Source organism: Mirounga angustirostris, unplaced genomic scaffold, assembly GCF_029215605.1.
Source record: "Mirounga angustirostris isolate CCGP_5_RB_7025 unplaced genomic scaffold, mMirAng1.0.hap1 SCAF_1, whole genome shotgun sequence".
NCBI classification, from domain to species: Eukaryota; Metazoa; Chordata; class Mammalia; order Carnivora; family Phocidae; genus Mirounga; species Mirounga angustirostris.
In genome coordinates, this window is record NW_026991709.1 from 215,807,315 (window position 1) to 215,831,711 (window position 24,397).

At 55.9% G+C, this 24,397-nt stretch overlaps 1 protein-coding gene across 1 annotated transcript; it reads left to right on the forward strand.

Annotated features, from left to right (window-relative positions):
- The first annotated feature begins 7,813 nt into the window (after positions 1 to 7,813).
- SPMAP2 (sperm microtubule associated protein 2) lies at positions 7,814 to 23,082 on the forward strand. Its single transcript, XM_045902283.1, has 9 exons — positions 7,814 to 8,103; positions 9,221 to 9,334; positions 13,277 to 13,348; positions 13,771 to 13,832; positions 14,704 to 14,773; positions 16,012 to 16,129; positions 19,177 to 19,336; positions 22,822 to 22,968; positions 23,003 to 23,082. The coding sequence occupies exons 1-9, from the start codon at positions 7,814 to 7,816 to the stop codon at positions 23,080 to 23,082; spliced, it is 1,113 nt and encodes a 370-aa protein (XP_045758239.1).
- Positions 23,083 to 24,397: the final 1,315 nt, after the last annotated feature.

The window sequence follows — 24,397 nt, forward strand, 5'->3', positions numbered from 1 at the left end:
AGGCGGCGGAGGGGCCGGGGGCTTCCCGGAGCTCGCAGGAGGGCGCCTGCTGTCCCGCCTGCCCCCGCGGGAGGGCACCTGCTGTCCCACCTGCCCCCGCGGGAGGGCACCTGCTGTCCCACCTGCTGTCCCGCCTGCTCTCCCGCCTGCCCCCGCGGGAGGGCACCTGCTGTCCCACCTGCTGTCCCACCTGCCCCCGCGGGAGGGCACCTGCTGTCCCACCTGCTGTCCCGCCTGCCCCCGCGGGAGGGCACCCGCTGTCCCACCTGCTGTCCCGCCTGCCCCCGCGGGAGGGCACCTGCTGTCCCACCCTGAAAAGTCAACCACAGACCCCAGAGCGAGGGCACAGCCTCTCCTTCCCCCTCTTTCTTGAGCTGCCTGTGGGCTGCCGTGCACGGACCCGACTTGTGCGAGAAAGAGAGGACCTTAGGGACCTTCTGGGGCTTTGCTGCAGCCCGGGAGCGACTCTGTTTCGTGACAGAAAAAGAGACTGTCCTCACCGGCATCAGAAAAATCAAACCCAGGACAAGCGTCCTCTTCAGGGTCAAAGCTTCTTAAACACGAGTGAAGGGTGTTTTTCTATTTCAGACGAGAGCAGACGGCACGAACTTCTCCCTGAACGCACACACCGCACCAGACCTCACCAACATGCTAGTCCTCACTGGAGGGCTGTCCTGCCCCAGGGGCCATGGGGCCATGTCTGGGGACGTCCATGTCTGTCACGACTGGGGAACTCTTGGCACCTCCACACAGTGCCCAGAACACCCCCCAGAGAACCACCCCAGTGTCCACAGTGCTGACATGGAGAACCCTGTTGTATCCTAATAAAAGGTACAGCAGGTGCCACCTTCAACAAGCAAGTCCTGGTCTACCCCACTCTCAGATCCTGAAGACCTCGCGGGGTCCTTCTGTGGTCTCCACCACCTGGGTGGAGGGAAGGTGGGTAGGGCTCATGGGCTGGCTGCCCCAGGACCCCCAGTGTGGACTTATGCCCCACTCATTTACCCCTCCCATTTGGGGAGGACTTAACTGAGTCTTACTGAGGGTGGGGTCAGGAAGCTTTGCTCATCCTATGTTTCTGCACCTTGCATCTTCACAGGGATGGCACAGTGCTTTGAGGTTCAGAGGGGAAGAGTCTTGGTACTCAGAAGCCTGTGTGTGTTTCTGCTGGAACACCCCTTCCATGATGTGATGGCTACTGCCCAGAAGGAGGGGCAGTCCATCCTTCAGCTTTTGCCACAAAACCACTGGGAGGACAAAAGCCACACACCTGGGGAGCTGCATTTAGCAGTAGGCACTTGCTGCAGGGGTGATGAGCATTGTCTGAGCTCACCCACGTGTTGTCTGGGGTCGCCCGGCCGCACCGACCCCACTATGACCCGCATGTCCCTCATCCTCCAGCAGGCTCTCCCAGGCATGTGCTCATGGCCATGGCAAGAGGGGACGCACAAGGCTTGGAAGAGGCACAACCACTCTTCCAAACTCTTGTTTGTCAAGGCCAGTCATGGGGCAGAGAATTAGATTCTGCTCTGGAGGGAGGACTCCCAAGTTATGTGACAAAGGGCATGGGTAGAGGGTGGGCAAAGAATCAGGGCCTCTGTGTAATCGTTCTCCCATCGTCATACAGTTTTGGAAAATATGGCTTGGTGGGGGCCAAATTGATCATAACAAAATACAATCTTGCCATGCACAAAAGGACTTAGGATTTCAGTACTGCTGAGGTTCCCTTGCACAGCCCAGAGCAGGTGATCTGGAGCATTGACAAGTGCAGGTCATTGGCACCCCAGCTCAGGGCTGGGGGAAAAAAATCTACACCTTCCAGAACCCCCTGCCCTCTCACTTCCACCAATGGGAGCTCGGGCGGGACCCTAGAGAGGAGAGGCTGGGGTGTGTGTATCTCTCCTTTCTCCTGGTATTGGGTAGCATCCGCTCTGAGGCTCTGGCCCCCTGGACAGGCCTGAGCAGTCCCAGCTGCTGCGAGGCGGCTTCTGCTCTAGCCTCTGATGGTGGTATGATGTGGCTAGTCTTTAAGTTGACACCCTGTCCCCTGCCTGGCTTCTTGGAGCTATGGGAGCCTTCTGAGGGAAGCAGCCCTTCCCACACCTTGCCTTTAGCCCAGTGAGACCCAGCTAACTTCTGACCCCAGAACCATAAGAGAATAGATGTGTGTAGTTTTTTTTTTTTTAATTTTATTTATCTATCTGACAGAGAGATAGAGAGAAAGAGAACAAGTAGGCAGAGAGGCAGGCAGAGGAAGAGGGAGAAGCAGGCTTCCTGCGGAGCAGGGAGCCCAATGCGGGGCTCAATCCCAGGACCCCAGGATCATGACCTGAGCCGAAGGCAGCCGCTTAACCAACTGAGCCACCCAGGCGCCCCAGATGTGTGTAGTTTTAAACCACTCCCTCTGCGGCAGTTTGTTATAGCAGCTGCAGGGGACTCATCCAATACACCAGGCAACGGTCTTTATGGGGAGGAGGACTCCCAGCTGTCACACATCACTCCCCTTCTAGAGCTTGTGCTCAGGTGATTCACAAATCTCCAAAAGCAGCCTATAGTTGGGAACTACCATGGGGGAGCCTGCAGTCTGAGGAGAGCTGTTCTCATTGAGCAGGAGGAATTTTTTTTTTTTTAAGATTTTATTTATTTGACAGAGAGACAGAGAGAGAACACAAGCAGGGGGAGTGGGAGAGGGAGAAGGCAGGGAGCCCGATGCGGGGCTCAATCCCAGGATCCTGGGATCATGACTTGAGCCGAAGGCAGACACTTAACAACTGAGCCACCCAGGCGCCCCGAACAGGAGGAATTTTGGGAGAGGGGCCTGGTGTGTCAGCTGGAGGAGACCACACAGCCTATGCATCCCCATCAGTGTTGAGCCCTTGTCACGATTTTGGCCCACTCTTTTGCACTCTTATGTCATGATATGCTTAAGTCAGGCATGGACCCATTTCTGTTACCTAAGTAAACTTGTACAAAAAAAGGGTGTATCATGTCTGGAAATGGGAAACCAGCACGGCTTTCCCTAAAAGGAAAGAAGTAAAAGTCGTGGATGAAAGCCTGATGAGAGAAAACAGGATTTGCATCATCTTAAAGTATCTCTCAAAAGATTGTCTGTTAATTTCAAGGGGGAAAACATGGCACTTTCCTTTGGAGAAACCTGGACAGACCACCTGGGTCAAAGGATGGAGATGAGCCTCAGCAGTGATGACTCCATGGGCAGCTCCCGCTGAGGGACTCTTGCCAAAATGCGCCGACATGCATTTTATCTCATTTTATGCGCATCCTCTCACCAATCATGAGAAAATATTAGAGAAACCCAAACTGAAGGAGCCTCTATAAAATAACTGGACAAAACTCTTCAAAATTGTGTAGTTCATGAAATAGAGAGTGAAGAATTGTCCCAGAGTGGAGGGTACTGAAAAGGCTCATAAATATGACACCTCACTTGGACTGGCTTGGGAGCCAGGGGTGGAGGGAATTGTGGAAAGGACATGATTGGGACAACCTGTGATATATAAATAAGAATTTTTGACTAGGGGCACCTGGGTGGCTCAGTCAGTTGGGCATCTGCCTTTGGCTCAGGTGATGATCCTGGAGTCCTGGAATCGAGTCCCGAGTCGGGTTCCCTGCTCAGCAGGGAGCCTGCTTCTCCCTCTCTCTCTGCTGCTCCCCCTGCTTGTGCTCTCTTTCTCTCTATCAAATAAATAAAATCTTAAAAAAAATTCTTGACTAGATAATAGTATTTTATCAATGTTATTTTTACCGATTTTGATAACCATGCTGTGGTTATATAAGAGGACATTAGAAACACACACCGAGTGTTCAGGGGTAAAGGGTTATGATGCCTGTTTGCAATTATTATGTAACAATCACAAAACAAAACCAGAAACAAGGTGTGTAAACCAACAGCAGTAAGAACAAAACAAGTTTATTAGAGTCCAGCTTTCACAGCCGGGCCCAGACAGGGACCTGCTCTCTCTTGGTTAAAAAGGATGAACAAAACTGGAGAATTCAAACCTCTGCCAGCTGCCAAGCTGAGATTTCCCTCTTGAGGTACCCAGAAGAATTGTAATTAAGGACAAAGGGGAGTGATTTCTCATCACCTTATTTGGTGTCATTTAGCTCTGGGCCTGTGTCCCCCTTACCGGCCCCTTGAAGACACCAGTCTGTGTCCCTGCTTTGGGAAATATCCTTGTAGCAGGCGTGAGGGAAGAGCGCAGCTGGGGCTGGTCTCCAGTGAGTTTACTTTAGACCCAGGAAGCCCCGGCTCCCTGTGTCATCTTTGGTCCAAGGCACTTCCCAACACCACGGAATTTTGCAAATGTGGTTCCAGCTGGAGGCCCCACCCCAGGCAGCCCAGCGCTGAACGCTGCGTGTTCGAGCGCTGTGCACACCCGGACCACGGGTCCCCCTGGAAGGAAGGGGGAGGAGCGACAGTGCCGGGGGGCGGGGCGTCGAGGAGCTGGGGGCGCGGAGTTCCTGGCCCGACGCGCCCGGCCCGCGGAGAGCCCGCTGTGGCCTTGAGAGGGGCGACCTCTGGTGGCCAACTCGCGTCACTGCGGCGCCTCCCTGCCTCCGAGGGGCGACGCACGCACCAGCAGAACGAGGTATTCTGCCCCCCACCCCCCACCCCGCCCCAGGCCCGGTCTCCCTATTTTGAAAGGAGCAGGTGTATGGGATGCCTTTTCTCTGCAGCCCCTGCTTCATCTGGAGTTATTTAAAAGTGAACTAGGTGGAGGACGTTTTAGCAGTACGTGGTTATCCGCCGCTCCTTCACCCCTTTCCTCCCTCCTCCTCCTCCCTCCCCTCGCCTTCGTCCCCTGGCAGGTGTAGGCAGTCCCAGTGGCGACCATGTGTCCTTCCCAGGACGCCAGCGCTGTTAGTCCGTGTGTGGCCCTCTCGTAAGTCCCACGGCCTGCTTGGCTGCCGGTCCGGACACTCACTCTTTTATGAGGTGATGCCAAGTTGTTTTCCAAATTTAGACCGAATTCCTCAACGTATAAAAGAGATCATTCTCTCCAACGTTTTACTGGTCAGTCACTGAGTATCATCTGTTCATGTTTTCTGTGAAATGCCTCTTCGTGTCTTTTTCCTATTTTTCACTTGGTTTACCTTTTTTCTTATTGACATTTAGATCCCGAAATCATTTAGAGTCAATTTGCGTGTGTGGTGTGAGGTGGGTGAGGTAGGGAGAACAGTCGCTCCAGAGATGAGGTGGACATCGTCCACATCCTCGTCCCTGGAACCTGGGGACATGGGACCATATGTAGCAAAAGGAACTGTGCTTATGTGATTCAGGTTACAGACCCTGAGGTGGGCACACTGGCCTGGATTATCCAGGGGGGCCTCATTTAATCATGTGGGTCCTTAGAAACTGGGGCCCTTTCTTGGCTGAGACCACAGACATGAGAAGAAGCAGGACAGGGACGGTCCTCACTGCTGGCTAGAGATGGAGGAAGGGCCCCGGGCCAAGGCTGCAGTGCCTCCGAAGCTGGGACAGCCCTCAGCTGACAGCCACGGGAAGTGGGGGCTCCGGGTCGAAACCGCAAGGAGCTGAGTTCTGCCAGCACCCCAGAAAGCCCGAAACAGATCCTCCCTTGCCACGTCCAGAGGGACCCAGCCCAGCCAACCTCTTGGTCTGAGCCCAGTGGGACCCACTGTGGACTTCTGGCCTCAAGAACCTCCAGATAACAAACTACTGTTGTCGAAGCCTCGAAGTTTGCCGGTGTTTGCTGTGCAGCACCAGGAAAGGAATCTAATAGGGGTCCAATTTGTTTTCTGTTCTATGCTTATCCCAGGTCCTGGCACCATGCAGTGAGATGCCGCTCCTTCCCCACCACCTGCTGTCCTCCCCACCAAACTCCACACACACTCAGCCAGTTCCGGTCCCCTCTGTTTTCCATTCAAAACATCCTACACATCCAGGGATCACCCCCCTGGTTCCAGCTCCTCGGCTGTGAACTTTCTTGCTTTCCCACATATTTGAGCAGCAGAAATGGACCTCCCAGCGCTCGCTCCAAGGCTGGTGGAGCTCTGGTCCCTCCAGCACCTTCTCCTTGTCCTCGTGTAAGTGCCTGGCTCCCGAGACCTTGTTCCTCTTGTGAGCTCGAGGCAATGCCTGGCCTTCACGGCACTCGTGGATGCTAGATGTGGCAGATACAGGCTTGACTTCATGCCAAGCAGGTTTAATGAGCTGTCTCTAGTAGGAAAGTGGACTTGAAAAATAATTTTTATTATTGCATTGTAGTCGACACAATGTTCTATTAGCTTCAGGTGCACAACATAGTGATTCCACAATCCCATATGTCACCCAAACAATGTTATTATGATATTATCATATTCCCCATGCTGCACTTTTCATCTCTGTGACTAATTTTATAACTGGAAGTTTGTACCTTGAATCCCCTTCCCCTAGTTTGCCCATCCCCCAACCCCATCCCCTAAAGTGGACTCATGTTGGAACAGAGATTGCTTACAGAACTTTGCAATGATGACAGGTCCCTCTGAGTGCAACAATATGGACTTTACCTTTTTGTGAAAGGCGCCTGTGGATCTTGGTCAGATTTAACTTAAGAGGGAAAAATAAATCTCTGAGTGCAAGGAGAGGGTTTAGGACACTTAAGGCCAGTAAAGGGGATTTTTGCAAGGGTCTTACAGATTGAACCAGATGCCCTCAAAAGCCTTTCTTTTGGAATCATCCAAGAGACTCCTTCCTTCTCTCCCTTTCCTGACAGAGATGATGGTGGGGCAAAGCATTAGGGAGGCAGGATGGATAACTGGAAAGGACTTTGCAACTTCACGGTTTGTACAGGGAGGGTTCCCTCAGGCCCTGGGGATGAGCAGCCTGGGCTGTGGGAACAGAGCAGGATCTGGAGGGCAGGGCTGGGCATGGGAGGGTCTTAAACAATGAGCAGGAAACAGCCAAGCAGAGAAAGGGAAAGGCATGATATGTAGGAGTGTGGCCTGGCAGAGGCAGTTCCTCTGATGGCCTGCAGGGAATTTTTCAAAACTGGAGCCTGGGGTGTGCGTCGGGGGCCATGAGAATATTTCAATTACCATAACTACTGCTTTGTTTTGACAAGGTAAGAAAGCCTGTTTTGAACACCGGCTGTAGCTGAAGTTATTTCTTGAAATGTTGGGGCTGGAAGACTGTGTATCCATTAGGGTGCTTTTGGCTGCAAGCCTCGGGAAACCCAGCTACCACTCGCAGCTAAGAGAATTCACTGTCCCGTAACAGGAAGGCCAGACACACAGCCTGCTCCATGATTGCCAGGTCCAGGGGCTCAACCACACCACAAAATCCTGCAACCCACCATTCTCAGACTCACAGGCGGTCTCATGGTCACAAGATGGCTACCTGCGCTCTAGACATCACCGACAGTCCCCAAAACCGCTAAGAAGGAGAGATGGGCTCTCTTCCTCTTGTGTCCTTTTGAGAGCGAGGAAGCCATTCCCAGAAGCCCCCTGCAGCTTGCCCCTCAGGTCTCACCCCTAAACCAATGCTGGGAGGGTACAGCCACCAGGACTGGCTCCTTGAACGGAGCACAGATGGGGTCTCACTAAGAAGAAATGTAGGATGGGGCTGGGTACTAGTCCTGGCTTAGCCAGGAAAAGACAGAGAAGGGGCTGAGGTCTGGTGGGTGAGCAGGCCCCCACGAGGAGCTGCCGAGTTGTCCGGGGATGGCACGTACGGCCACGCTGGGAGTGGAATGTGGGCGCCCAGAATGTGGGCAGGCCATTCTCCTGTCGCCGGGTGACCACAGACACACTTGGGTGTTTGGGGAGCCAAGCTGCAGGACTGCAGAGGGCCCAGTGCATGGGGGACCAGTGGCAAAGTTCGCTCCTCAACCACCACAGCTCGGAGGCCGAAGGCAGCCCACCCAGGGGACAGGACTATGGCGTCCTGGGCATGCAGGGAATGGTGTCTGGGAGCCGACGGACCACGGACACCGGGTACCCAGATGATGGGAAGCTGAGATTTGAAGACCAAGAAGGGAAGACCCTCCCAGAGGAGGTGACTGGGGAAGAAGTGCCCAGTCCCCGGAACCCCAAGGTGGCCCTCAGGGTTCTGGAGAAAGACGCCGACGAGGGCGTCTCTGAGATGAGGTGGGCCTGCCCAGCTGGGGTGGGGGCAGTGGGGGAGAGCAGCGGTCCCACCCCCGCCCCGGGGTGGCCCTGTGTGCCCTTGCTGGGGACCGCGGCACCCCAAGTGTGCACTGTGTGGGACAGGAGGGCGGCCCCTCACTGGCCTCTGAGGCAAACACAGCCACATCGAGGCCGGGGCGGGGGGGGGTGAGGGGGGGAGGGTCAGAATTGGAAACCTTACAAAAGCACTGATCTGGGGAGCTGGACAGACAGGGTTGGGGTGCCAGAGTTGGGAAGCCAGGAGTGGAGGCCCTCAGTCAGAGAGAAAGAGAAATGGGGAGAACCTCCCAACTCAAAGCCAAAACCATTCCAAGGACCTCACACTCCCAGAAGCGTTTGAGACAGCCTGGACGACGCACTCCAGGTCAAGGGGTAACTGGCGGGCTGAGTGTTTGCAGGGAGTGATTTGTGGCAAGTTGTGGAGTCCTGGAAAGAAACAGGAGCTCTCTCTCCTGCGGGACTCCGAGCTCAGCTCCTCTGCTGGAACCCGCGTCCCTCCGGCCTGCCCTGCACTGGGTCCACGCTCTGGGTTCACTCTGGCTCGGCTGTTCCGGTGGAAGAGCCTCTCCCCTTGTCCCTGCCACTGCAGATGGACCCCGCCCCCCACCCCCACCCCCACCCCTGCTCTCACAGAGCTTGTGTCTCTCACACACACACACACACACACACACACGGTGTAGCAGGTGGTGGCCGGCGACATCTGCTGTGGGGGGAAGAGCGCAGGCCAGTGAGAGGGGCCTGGGGGGTGGCATTTGGGCCAGGGGTGGCACCCAGAGAGGGAACAGGCAGGTGTCTCAGCCCCAGACACCCTATGCCTCCCAGTCTCTGGGCTTCCGGAGGCCAGGCCCACAGTTGGCACTTAAAACCTGCTCATGAGATTTAGTCCGCTTTAGTCTTCTCAGGTGTCTGGTGCCTCGGGAGCTGGTCTTCCCCACTTTGCAGAGGGCCTCACAGTGGTGACTCGGCCAGTTCCGAGCCAGGACTTCCACTCAGGGGTCTGCGATTCCAGACACCGCCCCAGAGAGGCCCCTTCTCGCTGGGCAGGGCCTGACCCACTCACCGCCCACCTCTCCCAAAGCCGGCTGTCCATCACCCAGAGGTTCCCCAGCATCTCCTCCATCAGAGGGAGGAAGAGGAAGAGGATTTTTGAGCTGGCAAAGCCCAAGACCAACTGGCAAGTCTCGAAAGACAGGTGAGGCCTATGGGCCGAGTCGCTGAAGGTGGGGGTGGGGCGGAGGAGGAGGAGGAGGAGGAGGAGGAGGAGGAAGAGGAAGGTGTGCTGCTGGAGGCAGGGGTGGGGTCCACAAGGAGGAGGAGGAGGAGGAGCAAGGTGTGCCGCTGGAGGCAGGGGTGGGGTCCATGAGGAGGAGGAGGAGGAGGAGGAAGGTGTGCCCCTGGAGGCAGGGGTGGGGTCCACGAGGAGGAGGAAGGTGTGCCCCTGGAGGCAGGGGTGGGGTCCACGAGGAGGAGGAGGAAGGTGTGCCGCTGGAGGCAGGGGTGGGGTCCACGAGGAGGAGGAGGAGGAGGAGGAGGAGGAAGGTGTGCTGCTGGAGGCAGGGGTGGGGTCCACAAGGAGGAGGAGGAGGAGGAGCAAGGTGTACCCCTGGAGGCAGGGGTGGGGTCCACGAGGAGGAGGAGGAGGAGGAGGAGGAGGAAGGTGTGCTGCTGGAGGCAGGGGTGGGGTCCAAGCGGTGGAGGAGGAGGAGGAGGAGGAGGAGGAGGAGGAGGAGGAGGAGGAAGGTGTGCCGCTGGAGGCAGGGGTGGGGTCCACGAGGAGGAGGAGGAGGAGGAGCAAGGTGTGCCCCTGGAGGCAGGGGTGGGGTCCACAAGGAGGAGGAGGAGGAGGAGCAAGGTGTGCCCCTGGAGGCAGGGGTGGGGTCCATGAGGAGGAGGAGGAGGAGGAGGAGGAAGAAGGTGTGCCGCTGGAGGCAGGGGTGGGGTCCATGAGGAGGAGGAGGAGGAGGAGGAGGAGCAAGGTGTGCCCTGGAGGCAGGGGTGGGGTCCATGAGGAGGAGGAGGAGGAGGAGCAAGGTGTGCCCTGGAGGCAGGGGTGGGGTCCACGAGGAGGAGGAGGAGGAGGAGGAGGAGGAGGAAGGTGTGCCCCTGGAGGCAGGGGTGGGGTCCACAAGGAGGAGGAGGAGAGGCAAGGTGTGCCCCTGGAGGCAGGGGTGGGGTCCATGAGGAGGAGGAGGAGGAGGAGGAGGAGGAGGAAGGTGTGCCCCTGGAGGCAGGGGTGGGGTCCACGAGGAGGAGGAGGAGGAGGAGGAGGAGGAAGGTGTGCCCCTGGAGGCAGGGGTGGGGTCCACGAGGAGGAGGAGGAGGAGGAGGAGGAAGGTTGCTGCTGGAGGCAGGGGTGGGGTCCACGAGGAGGAGGAGGAGGAGGAGGAGGAGGAGGAAGGTGTGCCCCTGGAGGCAGGGGTGGGGTCCACGAGGAGGAGGAGGAGGAGGAGGAGGAGGAGGAAGAGGAAGGTGTGCCCCTGGAGGCAGGGGTGGGGTCCACGAGGAGGAGGAGGAGGAGGAGGAGCAAGGTGTGCCCTGGAGGCAGGGGTGGGGTCCACGAGGAGGAGGAGGAGGAGGAGGAGGAGCAAGGTGTGCCCTGGAGGCAGGGGTGGGGTCCACGAGGAGGAGGAGGAGGAGGAGGAGCAAGGTGTGCCCTGGAGGCAGGGGTGGGGTCCACGAGGAGGAGGAGGAGGAGGAGGAGGAGGAGGAAGGTGTGCCCCTGGAGGCAGGGGTGGGGTCCACAAGGAGGAGGAGGAGGAGGAGGAGGAGGAGGAGGAGGAAGGTGTGCCCCTGGAGGCAGGGGTGGGGTCCACGAGGAGGAGGAGGAGGAGGAGGAGGAGGAGGAGGAGGAAGGTGTGCCCCTGGAGGCAGGGGTGGGGTCCACGAGGAGGAGGAGGAGGAGGAGGAGGAGGAGGAGGAGGAGGAGGAGGAAGGTGTGCCCCTGGAGGCAGGGGTGGGGTCCACGAGGAGGAGGAGGAGGAGGAGGAGGAGGAGGAGGAGGAGGAGGAGGAGGAAGGTGTGCCCCTGGAGGCAGGGGTGGGGTCCACGAGGAGGAGGAGGAGGAGGAGGAGCAAGGTGTGCCCTGGAGGCAGGGGTGGGGTCCACGAGGAGGAGGAGGAGGAGGAGGAGGAGGAGGAGGAGCAAGGTGTGCCCTGGAGGCAGGGGTGGGGTCCACGAGGAGGAGGAGGAGGAGGAGGAGCAAGGTGTGCCCTGGAGGCAGGGGTGGGGTCCACGAGGAGGAGGAGGAGGAGGAGGAGGAGGAGGAAGGTGTGCCCCTGGAGGCAGGGGTGGGGTCCACAAGGAGGAGGAGGAGAGGCAAGGTGTGCCCCTGGAGGCAGGGGTGGGGTCCACGAGGAGGAGGAGGAGGAGCAAGGTGTGCCCTGGAGGCAGGGGTGGGGTCCACGAGGAGGAGGAGGAGGAGGAAGGTGTGCCCTGGAGGCAGGGGTGGGGTCCACGAGGAGGAGGAGGAGGAGGAGGAGGAGGAAGGTGTGCCGCTGGAGGCAGGGGTGGGGTCCACGAGGAGGAGGAAAGTGTGCCCCTGGAGGCAGGGGTGGGGTCCACGAGGAGGAGGAGGAGGAGGAGGAGGAGGAAGGTGTGCCCCTGGAGGCAGGGGTGGGGTCCACGAGGAGGAGGAGGAGGAGGAGGAGGAGGAGGAAGGTGTGCTGCTGGAGGCAGGGGTGGGGTCCACGAGGAGGAGGAGGAGGAGGAGGAGGAGGAAGGTGTGCCCCTGGAGGCAGGGGTGGGGTCCACGAGGAGGAGGAGGAGGAGGAGGAGGAGGAGGAGGAGGAAGGTGTGCTGCTGGAGGCAGGCGTGGGGTCCACGAGGAGGAGGAGGAGGAGGAGGAGGAGGAAGGTGTGCCCCTGGAGGCAGGGGTGGGGTCCACGAGGAGGAGGAGGAGGAGGAGGAAGGTGTGCCCCTGGAGGCAGGGGTGGGGTCCACGAGGAGGAGGAGGAGGAGGAGGAGGAGGAAGGTGTGCCCTGGAGGCAGGGGTGGGGTCCACGAGGAGGAGGAGGAGGAGGAGCAAGGTGTGCCCTGGAGGCAGGGGTGGGGTCCACGAGGAGGAGGAGGAGGAGGAGGAAGGTGTGCCGCTGGAGGCAGGGGTGGGGTCCACGAGGAGGAGGAGGAGGAGGAGGAAGGTGTGCCCTGGAGGCAGGGGTGGGGTCCACGAGGAGGAGGAGGAGGAGGAGGAGGAGGAGGAGGAGGAAGGTGTGCCGCTGGAGGCAGGGGTGGGGTCCACGAGGAGGAGGAGGAGGAGGAGGAAGGTGTGCTGCTGGAGGCAGGGGTGGGGTCCACGAGGAGGAGGAGGAAGAGGAGGAGGAGGAGGAGGAAGGTGTGCCGCTGGAGGCAGGGGTGGGGTCCACGAGGAGGAGGAGGAGGAAGGTGTGCCCCTGGAGGCAGGGGTGGGGTCCACAAGGAGGAGGAGGAGAGGCAAGGTGTGCCCCTGGAGGCAGGGGTGGGGTCCACGAGGAGGAGGAGGAGGAGGAGGAGCAAGGTGTGCCCCTGGAGGCAGGGGTGGGGTCCACGAGGAGGAGGAGGAGGAGGAGGAGGAGCAAGGTGTGCCCCTGGAGGCAGGGGTGGGGTCCACGAGGAGGAGGAGGAGGAGGAGGAGCAAAGTGTGCCCTGGAGGCAGGGGTGGGGTCCACGAGGAGGAGGAGGAGGAGGAGGAGGAGGAAGGTGTGCCCTGGAGGCAGGGGTGGGGTTCACGAGGAGGAGGAGGAAGAGGAGGAGGAGGAGAAGGAAGGTGTGCTGCTGGAGGCAGGGGTGGGGTCCACAAGGAGGAGGAGGAGGAGGAGGAAGAAGGTGTGTCGCTGGAGGCAGGGGTGGGGTCCATGAGGAGGAGGAGGAGGAGGAGGAGGAGGAAGGTGTGCCCCTGGAGGCAGGGGTGGGGTCCACGAGGAGGAGGGCAGCTCCTGGGGGTCTGCCCTGCTCTCCCCCACCGCCCCCCGGCTTCCTGGCTCCCTTGTCCCATCTCTCACCCATGTGATGACACCAGGGGGGCAGGTACAGAGGGAGGCTAGAAGTCAGGGTTCCAGAGATGGGACTGGGGTGGCTTCCGGGTACCAGTAAGGACAGTGAGGCCTTTGAGCAAATGCAGCCACAGAGCAGTCGGGGGCTAGGGCCTATCTCATCGCAGGATGGAGTGCTGCTGTAAGGGCTATGCCTGGGTGTCCCGGTGCAAGAGGAAGTTGCAGTTCTGTGTCTACTGGTAAGTCCCAGGGTGCCCCTCCATCTCCTGCCATGGGGGGCATGCTCCAGGGGATCCCTCCTCCTCACCAGGGGCAGGGATTGGGAGAAAGGGCCCTCTGATGGGGGGCTTCCTCACCCCGAGGGCCATTCCCAGCTCCACCCTGGTGCTCTGGACGCCAGTCCACCCAGCTGAGAAGTGGGTCTGCTCCCGTGATAGGGCCCTGGGTCCTGCTCTTAGCTGTGCCTTTTTTTTTTTTTTCCAGCTCTCCCTTCTCTGAACATCAGCCCTGCTCAAAAGCATCTACAGTTCCCCACATGCCTCACTGTCTCCCTCCTGTACATATCTGTTTGTAAGGTGCCCTGAGTTCTGTTTCAGAGCAGGGCACAGGAAGCCTGTGTCCCAGCTTCCTTGACCCTGAGCCATGCCTCGGTGTATTCCAGGCCTTCTGTGTACTGGACAGAGAGGTTTCTCGAAGACACCACCCTCACCATCACAGTGCCAGGTAGGTGGAGCCCACCCACCACCTCCACTTCTCCATCAGGGGTCACCTAGCTCAGGGGTGGGCCGGAGGTGGCCCTTGTCCCAGCTCTCATGCTGGGTCACCCCCATTCTACTCCAACCTGTGCCCCAGATCCAACCGAGGAGATCCAACTGGGGTCTCCCCTAGCCCCAACCTCACCAGAATTCCCTATTGCTGCTCCCCCAACCCCCATCTCCCAGGTATCTCATCTCTGGCCTCTGTCTCTGGAGGAGCCAGAAACGCTGGAGGCTGGTCCTGGGGTGAGGGGTGTGGGGCAAACTCTCCAGGGGAAATCCCAATTTGCACTACAGCCAAAATGGGGGTTAGTATTAAATTTATTAAAAGACTCTTTGCCTTCCCTTCTGCAATGGTTTCTACACTTTTTGAGAGCAGTGGATCCCTTCAAATAAACTATTTCAAGAAATCTCTTACTGGAGAGAAGTAATAGGGCAGGTTCTCTCTTGGGGGTTTTAGAATCTTCCTCAGAGTGGACACTAAGCTTTTGTAAACCCTAGGTGTGTACTAACTGCAGACCAAAATCCACTTTCCCGACCAGTGGGTTGTTGGAGGCACTCTGAGCTCTGTTGAGGAACTGATGGGCCTGAGCTCCCATTCCAGGCCTGCTGCTCCCCTCCTGTGTGCCCTGAGTAAGGGACTTCAGGCCCCTGGGACCACTGTCCCTAGAATGGGGATAGCAAAAGTCACTTCTCTGCAAGGTATCTGGTGCTCAACTCTCTAGGCCCTCAGTGCCTCACATTGTGCCTCTCACTCTAGCTAGTGGAACACTAAGCAAGAAGGAAACCTCTGAGGGTGGGCAGGTTTCTCAGTGGGGGCTGTTTCCGATTTTGCATAGAGGTGTCCCGCCGAGTGGAGGAACTGGCTCGACCTAAAAGGTTCTACTCGGAGTATTACAACAACAACAGGTAAAGGAAGGAGTGCTGAGCAGGTACTCTGAAGGCAGAGTTGGCAGAAAACCTCTCCCTTCCCTAACAGAATGTGGCATGGGGAGAGTCCAGGTCCAGGGAGTAGATGACCTGACTTCAGACTGGGCTGGGCTACTCCCCAGCTGGATGCCTGTGGGCAGGCACTTGACCCTATGAGCTACAGCTCTCTCTCCACCTGTGGGATGAGTGGAGGTGGGGATCATACTCGAAAGGTACTTAGCACAGTACCTGACCTAGCAAGTGCTCAACAAATGTTACTCATCACCATTCTGGATTTTGCTGGCCCTAAAAAAGCTAGCAATCCTAAGACCTTATTTTGTGTAAAACTTTTAACACAATGCCTTCTTATCACTTAGAACTTTCATGCTTGTTAAAAGCTATCTTTAGAGTTATTTAGACATAGATTTTAATTACCTATTTTTATGCACATAAAAGGAAAATAATAGCAGATGAATTAGCTAAACTGTGTCTGAATTTTTTGAATCACTTTTTGACTTAGAAGTTGACAAGTTTCCCCACACTGTTTTTATTGCCTGTCTTTGTGATGGTAACTTTCCATTTTATTGCTGAATCATCGTGTAATCTGAAGATAACTTAAACTGCAATTAGACTTAACATCTGTAGATCCAAGAATGCATATAATTCATCTGGGCCATTTCAGTGCCAACAACCACCCCAGAGTGCACGCAAGCGAGGACAGCCATGGGACTTCTGACGTTTGGCTGACAGCATTTATAAGCTGCCTTCCAACCTCAGAGATGTGAAAATACAAACCCGTCTGCCTCAGATCAATGAAACGTAGCTTTCTTTCTGGGGCAGAGACAGACCTGACATCTGATTTCAGGATACACGGGCCCACACCCTTTCATCCCTTGTGTCCAGTCCTGACCCCAGCCCCAACAGGGGTGTGGGCGAGAGGCCCTGGGAACCACTGTCACCACAGAGGGGGACAGGGAAGCACTGAATCGGAAGATGGCCATTGCACCCTGAGCTGGGATGACCTTGGGAGAGGGTAGCTCTGTCCTTGAGAACACTTAGGGCCTCTCTTTTAGGGATTCTTTCCTGAATCCCTTCCTGGAGGTGTTTTCAAAACGCTCCACAGTCCCAGGCTGTCCCTTATTCCCGAACTCAGAGACAGGCTGAGAGGACATGACACGCGCAGAAGACAGAGCCGCGCCCCTGGCTGAGCTGCTGTGTCAACTGTGGATGTCCCCTAGGACCACCCCCATTTGGCCCGTTCCTCGGTCTTCCCTGGAATACCAAGCTTCCAGTCGCCTGAGGGAACTGGCCGCCCCGAGGGTCCGGAATAACATTTGGAGCATAAACATGTCTGAGGTAGGTGCCTTGCTGTGCTCTGGCTCTCCCCGGGGGCCCGCGTCAGAGAGCACACACTCCGGGGCCGTCCGCACAGCACTGCTCGGTCGAGCCAGCGGGATTCCCCGGTGTCTGTCTGCTCAGGACGGAGCTGGGCTTTCCTCTCACCACTGCCTTGAACCTGCTCAGGGACCCCCTTCCCCGCCCGTTTCAGAGATCACGACATAGTTCAGTTCCCCACTCAGGCCCAACATGGCCTCTGGCAACTGCGTCCTGTCCCCCATTCCCACAATTTTCCCTTCTCCTGAGTGCCGCATGACGGGATAGAGCTCTCGCAGCTCAGCTAATGTGTCTGAGATTCTCGAGCATCTCAAGAGTTCTTGCCTTTTGAGCACTGGGTCATGTTTCATCACGTGGGTAGACCAGTCAGCCCCTGAAGGACATTTGAGTTGTTTCCAGTTTTTGGCTCTTACAAATAAAGCTGCTGTGAAGCTGGCATCTCACTGTGGTTTTAATCTGCACTAAATATGTTGATGGGGATTTTCACATGATTGTTTTCCAGAACCCCCACTTCAAAAAAAATTTTTAAAGTAAATCCAGACATCACACCATTTCTCTTCTACTTCAGTATGCATTTCTAACTGACATCCATAATAACAATGATCACACTAAAAAATTTAACAGTAACACCTTAATATCCAAATACCCAGTCTGTATTCACTTTTCCCAGTCGATCCCCCCCAAAAGGGTTTTATGGCCACTTTGGTTGAATTGGGATCCAAAGGAGGGCGCTGTCCTCTCGACCTGTCCCACCTCTTACCTGAGATTCACCTGTTGTTTTCCGGGCTGCCTGCCTTGCCTTTGCCAGTTCAAGCCTGCCCTGATGCCTCTTTCCTTCTGTGTGCCAAACCCTTCCATGGTTCCCAGTCCCTGGGAAAGTCCAGATTCCCAAGCTAAGAACTGAAGGCTAAGCAAGACTTGGCTCTTCCTGACCTCTCCTTCTTCATATACCTGCTTTGTTGGGCTACATGCAGGACCTTCGATGAGCCTCTCCAGGTCTTTGCCCACGCAGGTCCTGCTACCTGGAACACCTCTCCCCTCTCTATCTAGCCCCTTTGTACTCAAGAACCCTCCTCTCCTTTGCCCGACCCTCCCGTTCCCAGCCAGTCTGGTGGGAGTCCCACCTCCAATATCCCTGCACACTCCTTTGCTCCTTCCCAGCCCCTAGCACAGTTTCTGGATGGACTGTTGATTCTTCCACCAGACTGGGAGCAACCGAGGACGGGGACCACGTCTTTCTTGCTTTTAGTGGCAATATTCCTAAGCTCGTATTACCCTATGCAAGGCACAGAGTGGCAACTAATATTAGTCTGAGACATGGACAGGTGAATGTTTACCTGCCTGCCCACCCCTCCAGGCAGGACTGACATCAGGCTCATTCCCCACCCAGCAGTCAGGCCTGAGTTGTGTCAGTCATGGGGAAAGAAAGGAGGAGGGGAGAGGAAGGGAGGAGAAGGAAGGAGGAAATGGAGGGTTGAGTGGGACATAAATTATAAACACCAAGATGTCTCTGACGAGAGTAGCGCCTGTGATTTTTAGGGAAGACACTTTTAAGAGGAAACAGACTCAAATTTCCGACTGACCCCGGGAGGTCATTTCAACCAACCTCTGCTTCCAAGAAGGCTCCTGTTAAAACTACTGTATGGAGAGCTTTCCTATGACACGAAACATTGCAAATACACCGGCACCAACCACAACATTTCCACAAGTTTATTCAGACCTACTCCTCCTCTTTAAGGAATAAAACATTTCAACAATTACCCTGGCTTCCTCCTTCCCTCTCCAGAGGTATCAGGAATGGCCAGCTCATCTTCCCCTTGTCACCGTTCCAGACGTTCAGAACGTTATTTTGCCCACTCTGATTCATCTGCAGGCAGACTGTTTGCACACGTGTGGGAGCCAGCTGGAGGGCAGGCAGGTCAAGGTCAAGGAAAGAAGCTGGACAGGACATATGCTAAAGAGCGGGCAGCCTGGGAAGAGTGGGTCTTGAGTGCATTTTTGGGGGGTAGGGAGACAATGATTAGCAGTCGGCTAACAGAGGTCCATCTAGGTGCTGCCTTTGAGTAGGCTGGCATAAGTATCAAAGCAGACAATTTTGGTAGTGCCTGGATTCTCTGGAAAACGCTAAGAAGTTATCTACGGAGCAAGTGGGTCAAGTTTCTCAGTGAAATGTCTGTCAGGCCTCTGGCAACCGGGTCCCCATCACAGCAGCTCTGCCTCATTGCCATCATTTTAAACTTTATTAGTATCTAGACACATCAATTGTAATCATAGCATTTTGTGTTTTTAATACACATACATGGTGTGTTAACTTTCTTGCTTTCCCCTCAATATTTGTTTTCTCAAACATGGCATATGATATATAGAGAACCAGTATTTTACTGACTGGATTGCATCCTACCATAGGAATATACTGTAATTGATTTACCCAGCCTCCGACTGACGGACAACCTGGTTGCTTCCAAGTGTTTGCCATGATATTCGAGCTACAGTGACTATCACTGCCTTCATTTCCTTGTGCTCCAGGGCAGGGGATTTCTCTATATGATGGTCTTCAAGTGTCCACATGTTCAACTTGAGAAGGACAAATGCTTTCCAAAGTGTTTGTACTAATTTACTCTCCTACCAGCCATGCATGAGGATTTTCTCTCCTCCCATGTTCTTGCTAGGGCTTGATAATTTTTTCAGACTTCTTCATTTTTGCCAAATTTGTTGTCATGGAGTGATAGCTTGTTGTTTTAATTTATATTTCCCTGGTCAACAGAGGATTATCGATCTTTTAGGTTTACTCTCCTATATGATTAGCCCAGGCCCCTATTGGTTATTGGGTTATTGATTTAGAAGAACTCTTTATATATGATAACTACTAATCCTTTGCTGAACTCATTGCAAACTAACTTCTTCCCAGTGAGTCCTGTGTCTCTTACTGTTGCTTATGGGGTCTTTCTGATCCAGAGGCCTGTGATGAATCATGGACCGTTGTACTCTTTCCCTGTAATTGTTTCCAGGTGTCTCAGGTATCCAGGGCAGCCCAGATGGCCATCCCCAGCCCAAGGATCCTACAGCTGGCAAAGCCCAGGTCCCCAGCCACCCTGTTGGAAGAGTGGGACCCCATGCCCAAACCCAAGCCGCACATGTCAGACTACAATCGCCTCCTTCACTTGGCCAGTAAGTAGTTCTGCTGGGGCGTGGCACTGGCCACAGGCCGTGGGGTGGGGTACAGTCAAAAGACCTGGGCTTCAGGTCTGCTTCTTCCAGATTCAAACTTCTCTCTTCCTTCGTCTTCTCCCAAAACTGCAGACCAGTTGTCCAAACACCTGCGCACCATTCATAGCATGGCTCACTCAAGCTCTCCTGGGAGCTGGCAGAGGGGGCCATTCCCCAGGAGCAGAACTGAGAAGGGGCTGTGGCCTGGGTGCATCTCCTGGCAAGGGCACGTGGGTACAGGAGAGCAAGGCGGGGTGTGGGCCCAGGCACCAACCCCAGAGCCAAGCTGAGGTCCAAGGGCAGCTTTAAAATGGCAGTGACCTGATTCTTCCCCTTTCCTTTAAAACGAATGAGAAATGATGAAAGTAACGCACACAAATTGTAGAGAATTGGACGGTGCGGAAGGGCATAAGGAAGGAGATAAGGCAGTTCAGTGTGTTTCCTTCTGGGTATGCACACACGGTACACACACAGATCCACAAAGTCGTGGGGCCGCATGTCTATGCGTGCCAGTGAGCACCCGTCCAGATGCTCTCCCGGCCTGGCATTCCTGTCGCGCCCTCCACGTCCAAGGCACAGAGGACCCCTGTGGGCCGTGCCTTCTGAGCACACCTATAGCTGCCCCGCATCCCCTGCCCACGCACCCCGTCTGAGGCCCATCATCAGTCCCTGGACCAGAGCTGTAGCCTCTGCCCTGATCCTGGCACCACCCTCACCTGTCTCCATGTGGCTGTCAGAGGCATCTTGCTGGACACAACTCAGACTTGCCTTCCCTGCTCATGACCCTCCCAGGGCTCCCGCCTCTCTCGCGTGGGCCCGGGACCTGTGGTCTGTCCCCTGGCTACCTTGACCTGCCTCCATTCTGCTTGGGCCTCCCCACTGGCCCTTCCCATGTCCTGGAATGCACTCTCCAGACACCAGCTCTCTCCTTTGCCCCCTTGCTGAGGCCCCTCAGTGCCCTATTTCATTCCACAAGCTGTGCCCGCCTCTGGGCACCTGTGAGCCCCTGTCACTGCTCTTGCTCTTTCCCCACAGCACCTGCCACCAGGTAATGTGCCTCATAGTGTATTTCTCTGTCTGTTTGTTGTGTGTGTCTGTTACACGCGGGCCCAAAATGTCAGAGGCACTTAATCACCAGAGAGTTTGATTGGCCGTTTTGGCTCACTCTATTCTATCGTCCTCCAGGTTTCCCATTCCCTTTTTTTTTTTCGGTTATTGACTGAGAGCCGCTCTTTATATAAGACAATCGCTACTCCTTTGTTGAGCACAATGCAAAATAATCTCTTCCCAGTCTGCCTCTCTTCTTTTAACTGAGCTTATGGGATCTTCTGTTTATTCATTCATTTATCTGTTCCCTTAATATTCCTTACACGGACAGCTAAGTGCAAGGAAGCACGTGAGCACACGTGTGTGAATGCCCTGGGCCATCGTGTCTCCCTCTCTCTCTCACACACGTACAGACACGCGGGCAGTTGTGTGTACACGCATCCGTGCTGCAGACGTGCCCACGAATAGACACGCGTGAACTGTGCTCTTCAGGGCGGCCTGAGGTTGTCTTGTTCACAGCAGACTCGCGCCCCCCCCGCCGTGGCCATGACTGGCACCGTCGGAGAGAAGCGACCCGCGTGGGGCTGTGCAGGCACGGGAAGGTTCCTCGGCCACTCGCCGCTCTGTGTTTGTCCAGTGTGTTGTGTGGTAGGGGACTGTCACCATGTCACTGTCAAGTTTTCACTGGCAGAGTTTTGTTTTTAATTAATTTATTTGAGGGAGAGAATCCCAAACAGACTCTGCTCTGAGCGTGGAGCCCGACACAGGGCTCGGTCTCACGACCCTGAGATCACAACCCAAACCTCAACCAAGAGTCGGAAGCTTAATGGACCGCGCCCCCCAGATGCCCTGTCATTGACAGTTTTAAAGCCCGGATGTCACAATGGTAGGAGTGCTTCTGAATTCTCAGAGGAGTTCAGAGAAGCCGGGGCCTGGGCATGGTCCTCCTTGGGGCCCCCCTTCTGCTTGGCCCCTTCCCTTTGGGCACGTCACACACACACCCCACAGCTCTGTCCAGCCCCAATGGCTTCCTCCCCCAGGCCCCGCGTGGACGGGTGCCTGCCTGATGCGAGGGACCCTGTTCCCTTTCCCCAGGGTCTCTCCACTGAGGGCTTACCTGCTGAGAAGGGGTCAACCCTTTTTCATTTGCCCAGAGGCTCTGGGCAAAGGGGGCTTGGGAAGAAGACTGGAGCATCCCTCCAGGACCCCAGGGTCCTGAAGCTCCCAGAGACGAAGGCTAAGGCAGTGACCACTGGTGACCACCCCTCTTCTAGTCCCCTGACAGGCCATGTGCTGCAGGAGGGGGTGGTGGGGGCAGGGGAGGAGGAGCAGACCAGCATGAGAGGCCTGGGGGTACCAGGAGGTGAGAAGAGGGAGCCTGGCTGAGCCACAGGCCTCTGCTCCCGAGAGTGGTCAGTCCCCAACAGCAGCCACTGGCCCTGTGCCGCTATTCCAATGCCATTAAAACCAATCAATCGGTTGATCTAAATGAGTTAATCAACTTCACTACAATTGAATTAAATAAAATGCCAGCCCATATCAAGCACTCTAGTCACACATGGCTGGTGGGAGCCATGCCACCCAGTACGGAAAGCCAGAGCCCAGAGGAGCCAGGACAGCCTCAGCCAAGAAGCTGGTGCCGAGTTCCGAAGGGGTCCTACGCCGGGGAGTTGCCCCTTGGTCCGCTGACTGGGCACGCAGTACCAGCCAGGGAGAGGAGATGCCTCCCATGCCTGTCCGCTTGCCCCCTCCCCACTGTAGCACTCGAGCAGGGAGGGGACTAGGGGAAGGGGCCGGTCAGAGCCCCCACCCCCCTTGGCCACTAGGCTGGCCCCTGTGTTCCCTGTCTGGGACCCGTGGCCATTTGAAATAGTTTTCTTTACAATTCACCCTTTTAAAGTGTACAGTATACCGCAATAAAAAAATAAAGTGCACAATAGTTTTCAGTACATTCACAGGGTTGTGCACCCATCACCACAATCAATTTTAGAATTTTCATCTCCCTAAAGAGAAACCCCATCTCCATTCTCCATTAGTTATCATTCCTTGTCACCCTCGCCCCAGCCGCCGGCCCCCATGAGCCCCCTTCCCGTCTGTGGACGAGCCTGATCTGGACGTGTCACCCACGTGGACTCACACCCCGTGTGGCCTTCCATGTCTGGTTCCCTCCCTGAGCGTTGTGGGCTCAGGGTCCGTCCCCGGGGCCGCGCGTGTGGGCGCCTGGCTCCTGTTCGCAGGTGAGTGATATTCCAGCGAGTGGAGAGGCCATGTTGTGTATCTCCGTTCTCCTGTCGATGGGCAGCCCATTGAACTTGGGAGCTTTGACCTCCACAGACCTGAGCAGCCGTGCGTCTGAGACCCCAGTGCCTGACGCGGTCCCCCTCTCCTGCCCTCTCCAGTGCCCAAGGCCCAGTCGAACCAGTGTGTTCCTGACCGAGATCCACGCTGGGAGGTGCTGGACGTCACCAAGAAGGCAGTGGCCAGTCCCCGGATCATCTCCCTGGCCAAGCCCAAAGTGCGCAAGGACCTCAACGAGGGCTACGACCCCTACCATATTTCCCCAGCGTCCCTGGTGGCTCGGGCATCCCCTCGCTTGTATGAGCTCGCCACCCCCAAGAACATCACCAAAAAAGTATGAGCGACCCAGGACTGCCCTCTGAGATCCCATTCCCAGTAAACACCCAAGTGCATCCTAACCCTGTGTGTGGTCGGCTCTGAGTGTTTTGGCCTGAAGGCGGGAGGGCAGGCTGGATGGCCAAATGGAGGAAGAGGAGGAAAATAATAATATTTATGTTTGCATCCAACCTGCGATGTGTATGGCCCTGTTATTTTCCAAATCCCTCTCTCCTGCCCTTTCCCGCTTCTCAGATGCCCGGCTTCTGCCTCCCTCAACTCCAGAACTTTCCTTCTGAATCTCCTATGCCCACACTTGCTTATCCAACAACATCCTGGGCGTCTCCACGCACCTCAAACTCAGTGGCCTCCATAATAAAACCAGCTGATGCCTGTTGCATAACGTCTTGATCTTTACAGTGACCCAGTGAAGGGGGGCTGTAATTGCACCCATTTACGGAGGTGGACACTGAGGCGATTTTGTGGAAATTTGTTATATTAGCAAGAGGAGGCTAGTACGGATGAGCGATCCTAAAGACTGACTCCTCACACTAGGCGGAGGAGGAAGCTGCTGAGGTTGCAGTGTACCTGGCTGCCCACCAGACAACGCGGGTGGTGGGATTGCCAACCTTGGGAACCTTGGAAACAAGACAGAACAAGAGCTCCAGAAGTTTTTTTTGTTTCTTGTTTTTGAAGATTCATTTTTAAGTCACCTCCACACTCAGAATGGGGCTGGAACGCACAACCCAAGATCAAGAGTTGCACGCTCTTCCGACTGAGCCAGCTGGGCACCTCAAGAGCTTTAAACCAGTTGAATATCCAAAATGACGTGCACAATCTCTTGTCAAAGACCGCCTCGTATTCAGTGTTCTTATTAACACACGGGCTTCACACTAAGATGTCTTCACAAAATAAAGCTTCACTACCTCGGTTTAAATTCTTATCTTGAGATTTAAAGCGCTAATGAAGAGTCACGTGTATTGCCCATAACAACCGGGGTTTGCGCCCAGCTTTATTGAGATAGAAAGTACAGACAGCAGGATTTTTACTTTTTAAGGTATGGTTTCATGAGCATCGACACGGACACACGGCACAGCCCACAGTTGAAGAGACAGCAGTTTCATCTGCCCCCCAAATTCGCCGGTGCTGCTCTGCTGTCACCCAGTTCCCCCGTCCCCACTCCTCTGTTCTCTGTCCCCACAGTTTGGAGTTTTCTAGGACACTGGTAAACTGGGAGGGTCTACACTGGTGGAAGACCGTGCCAAGTGACCGATTGTCTTTGGCTTCGTTCAGCTTGTCCCTACTTTACAGCACTTGGGTGGGATTCGCCCTGTCATCCGTCCAGAGAGTCCGCCGAGTTTG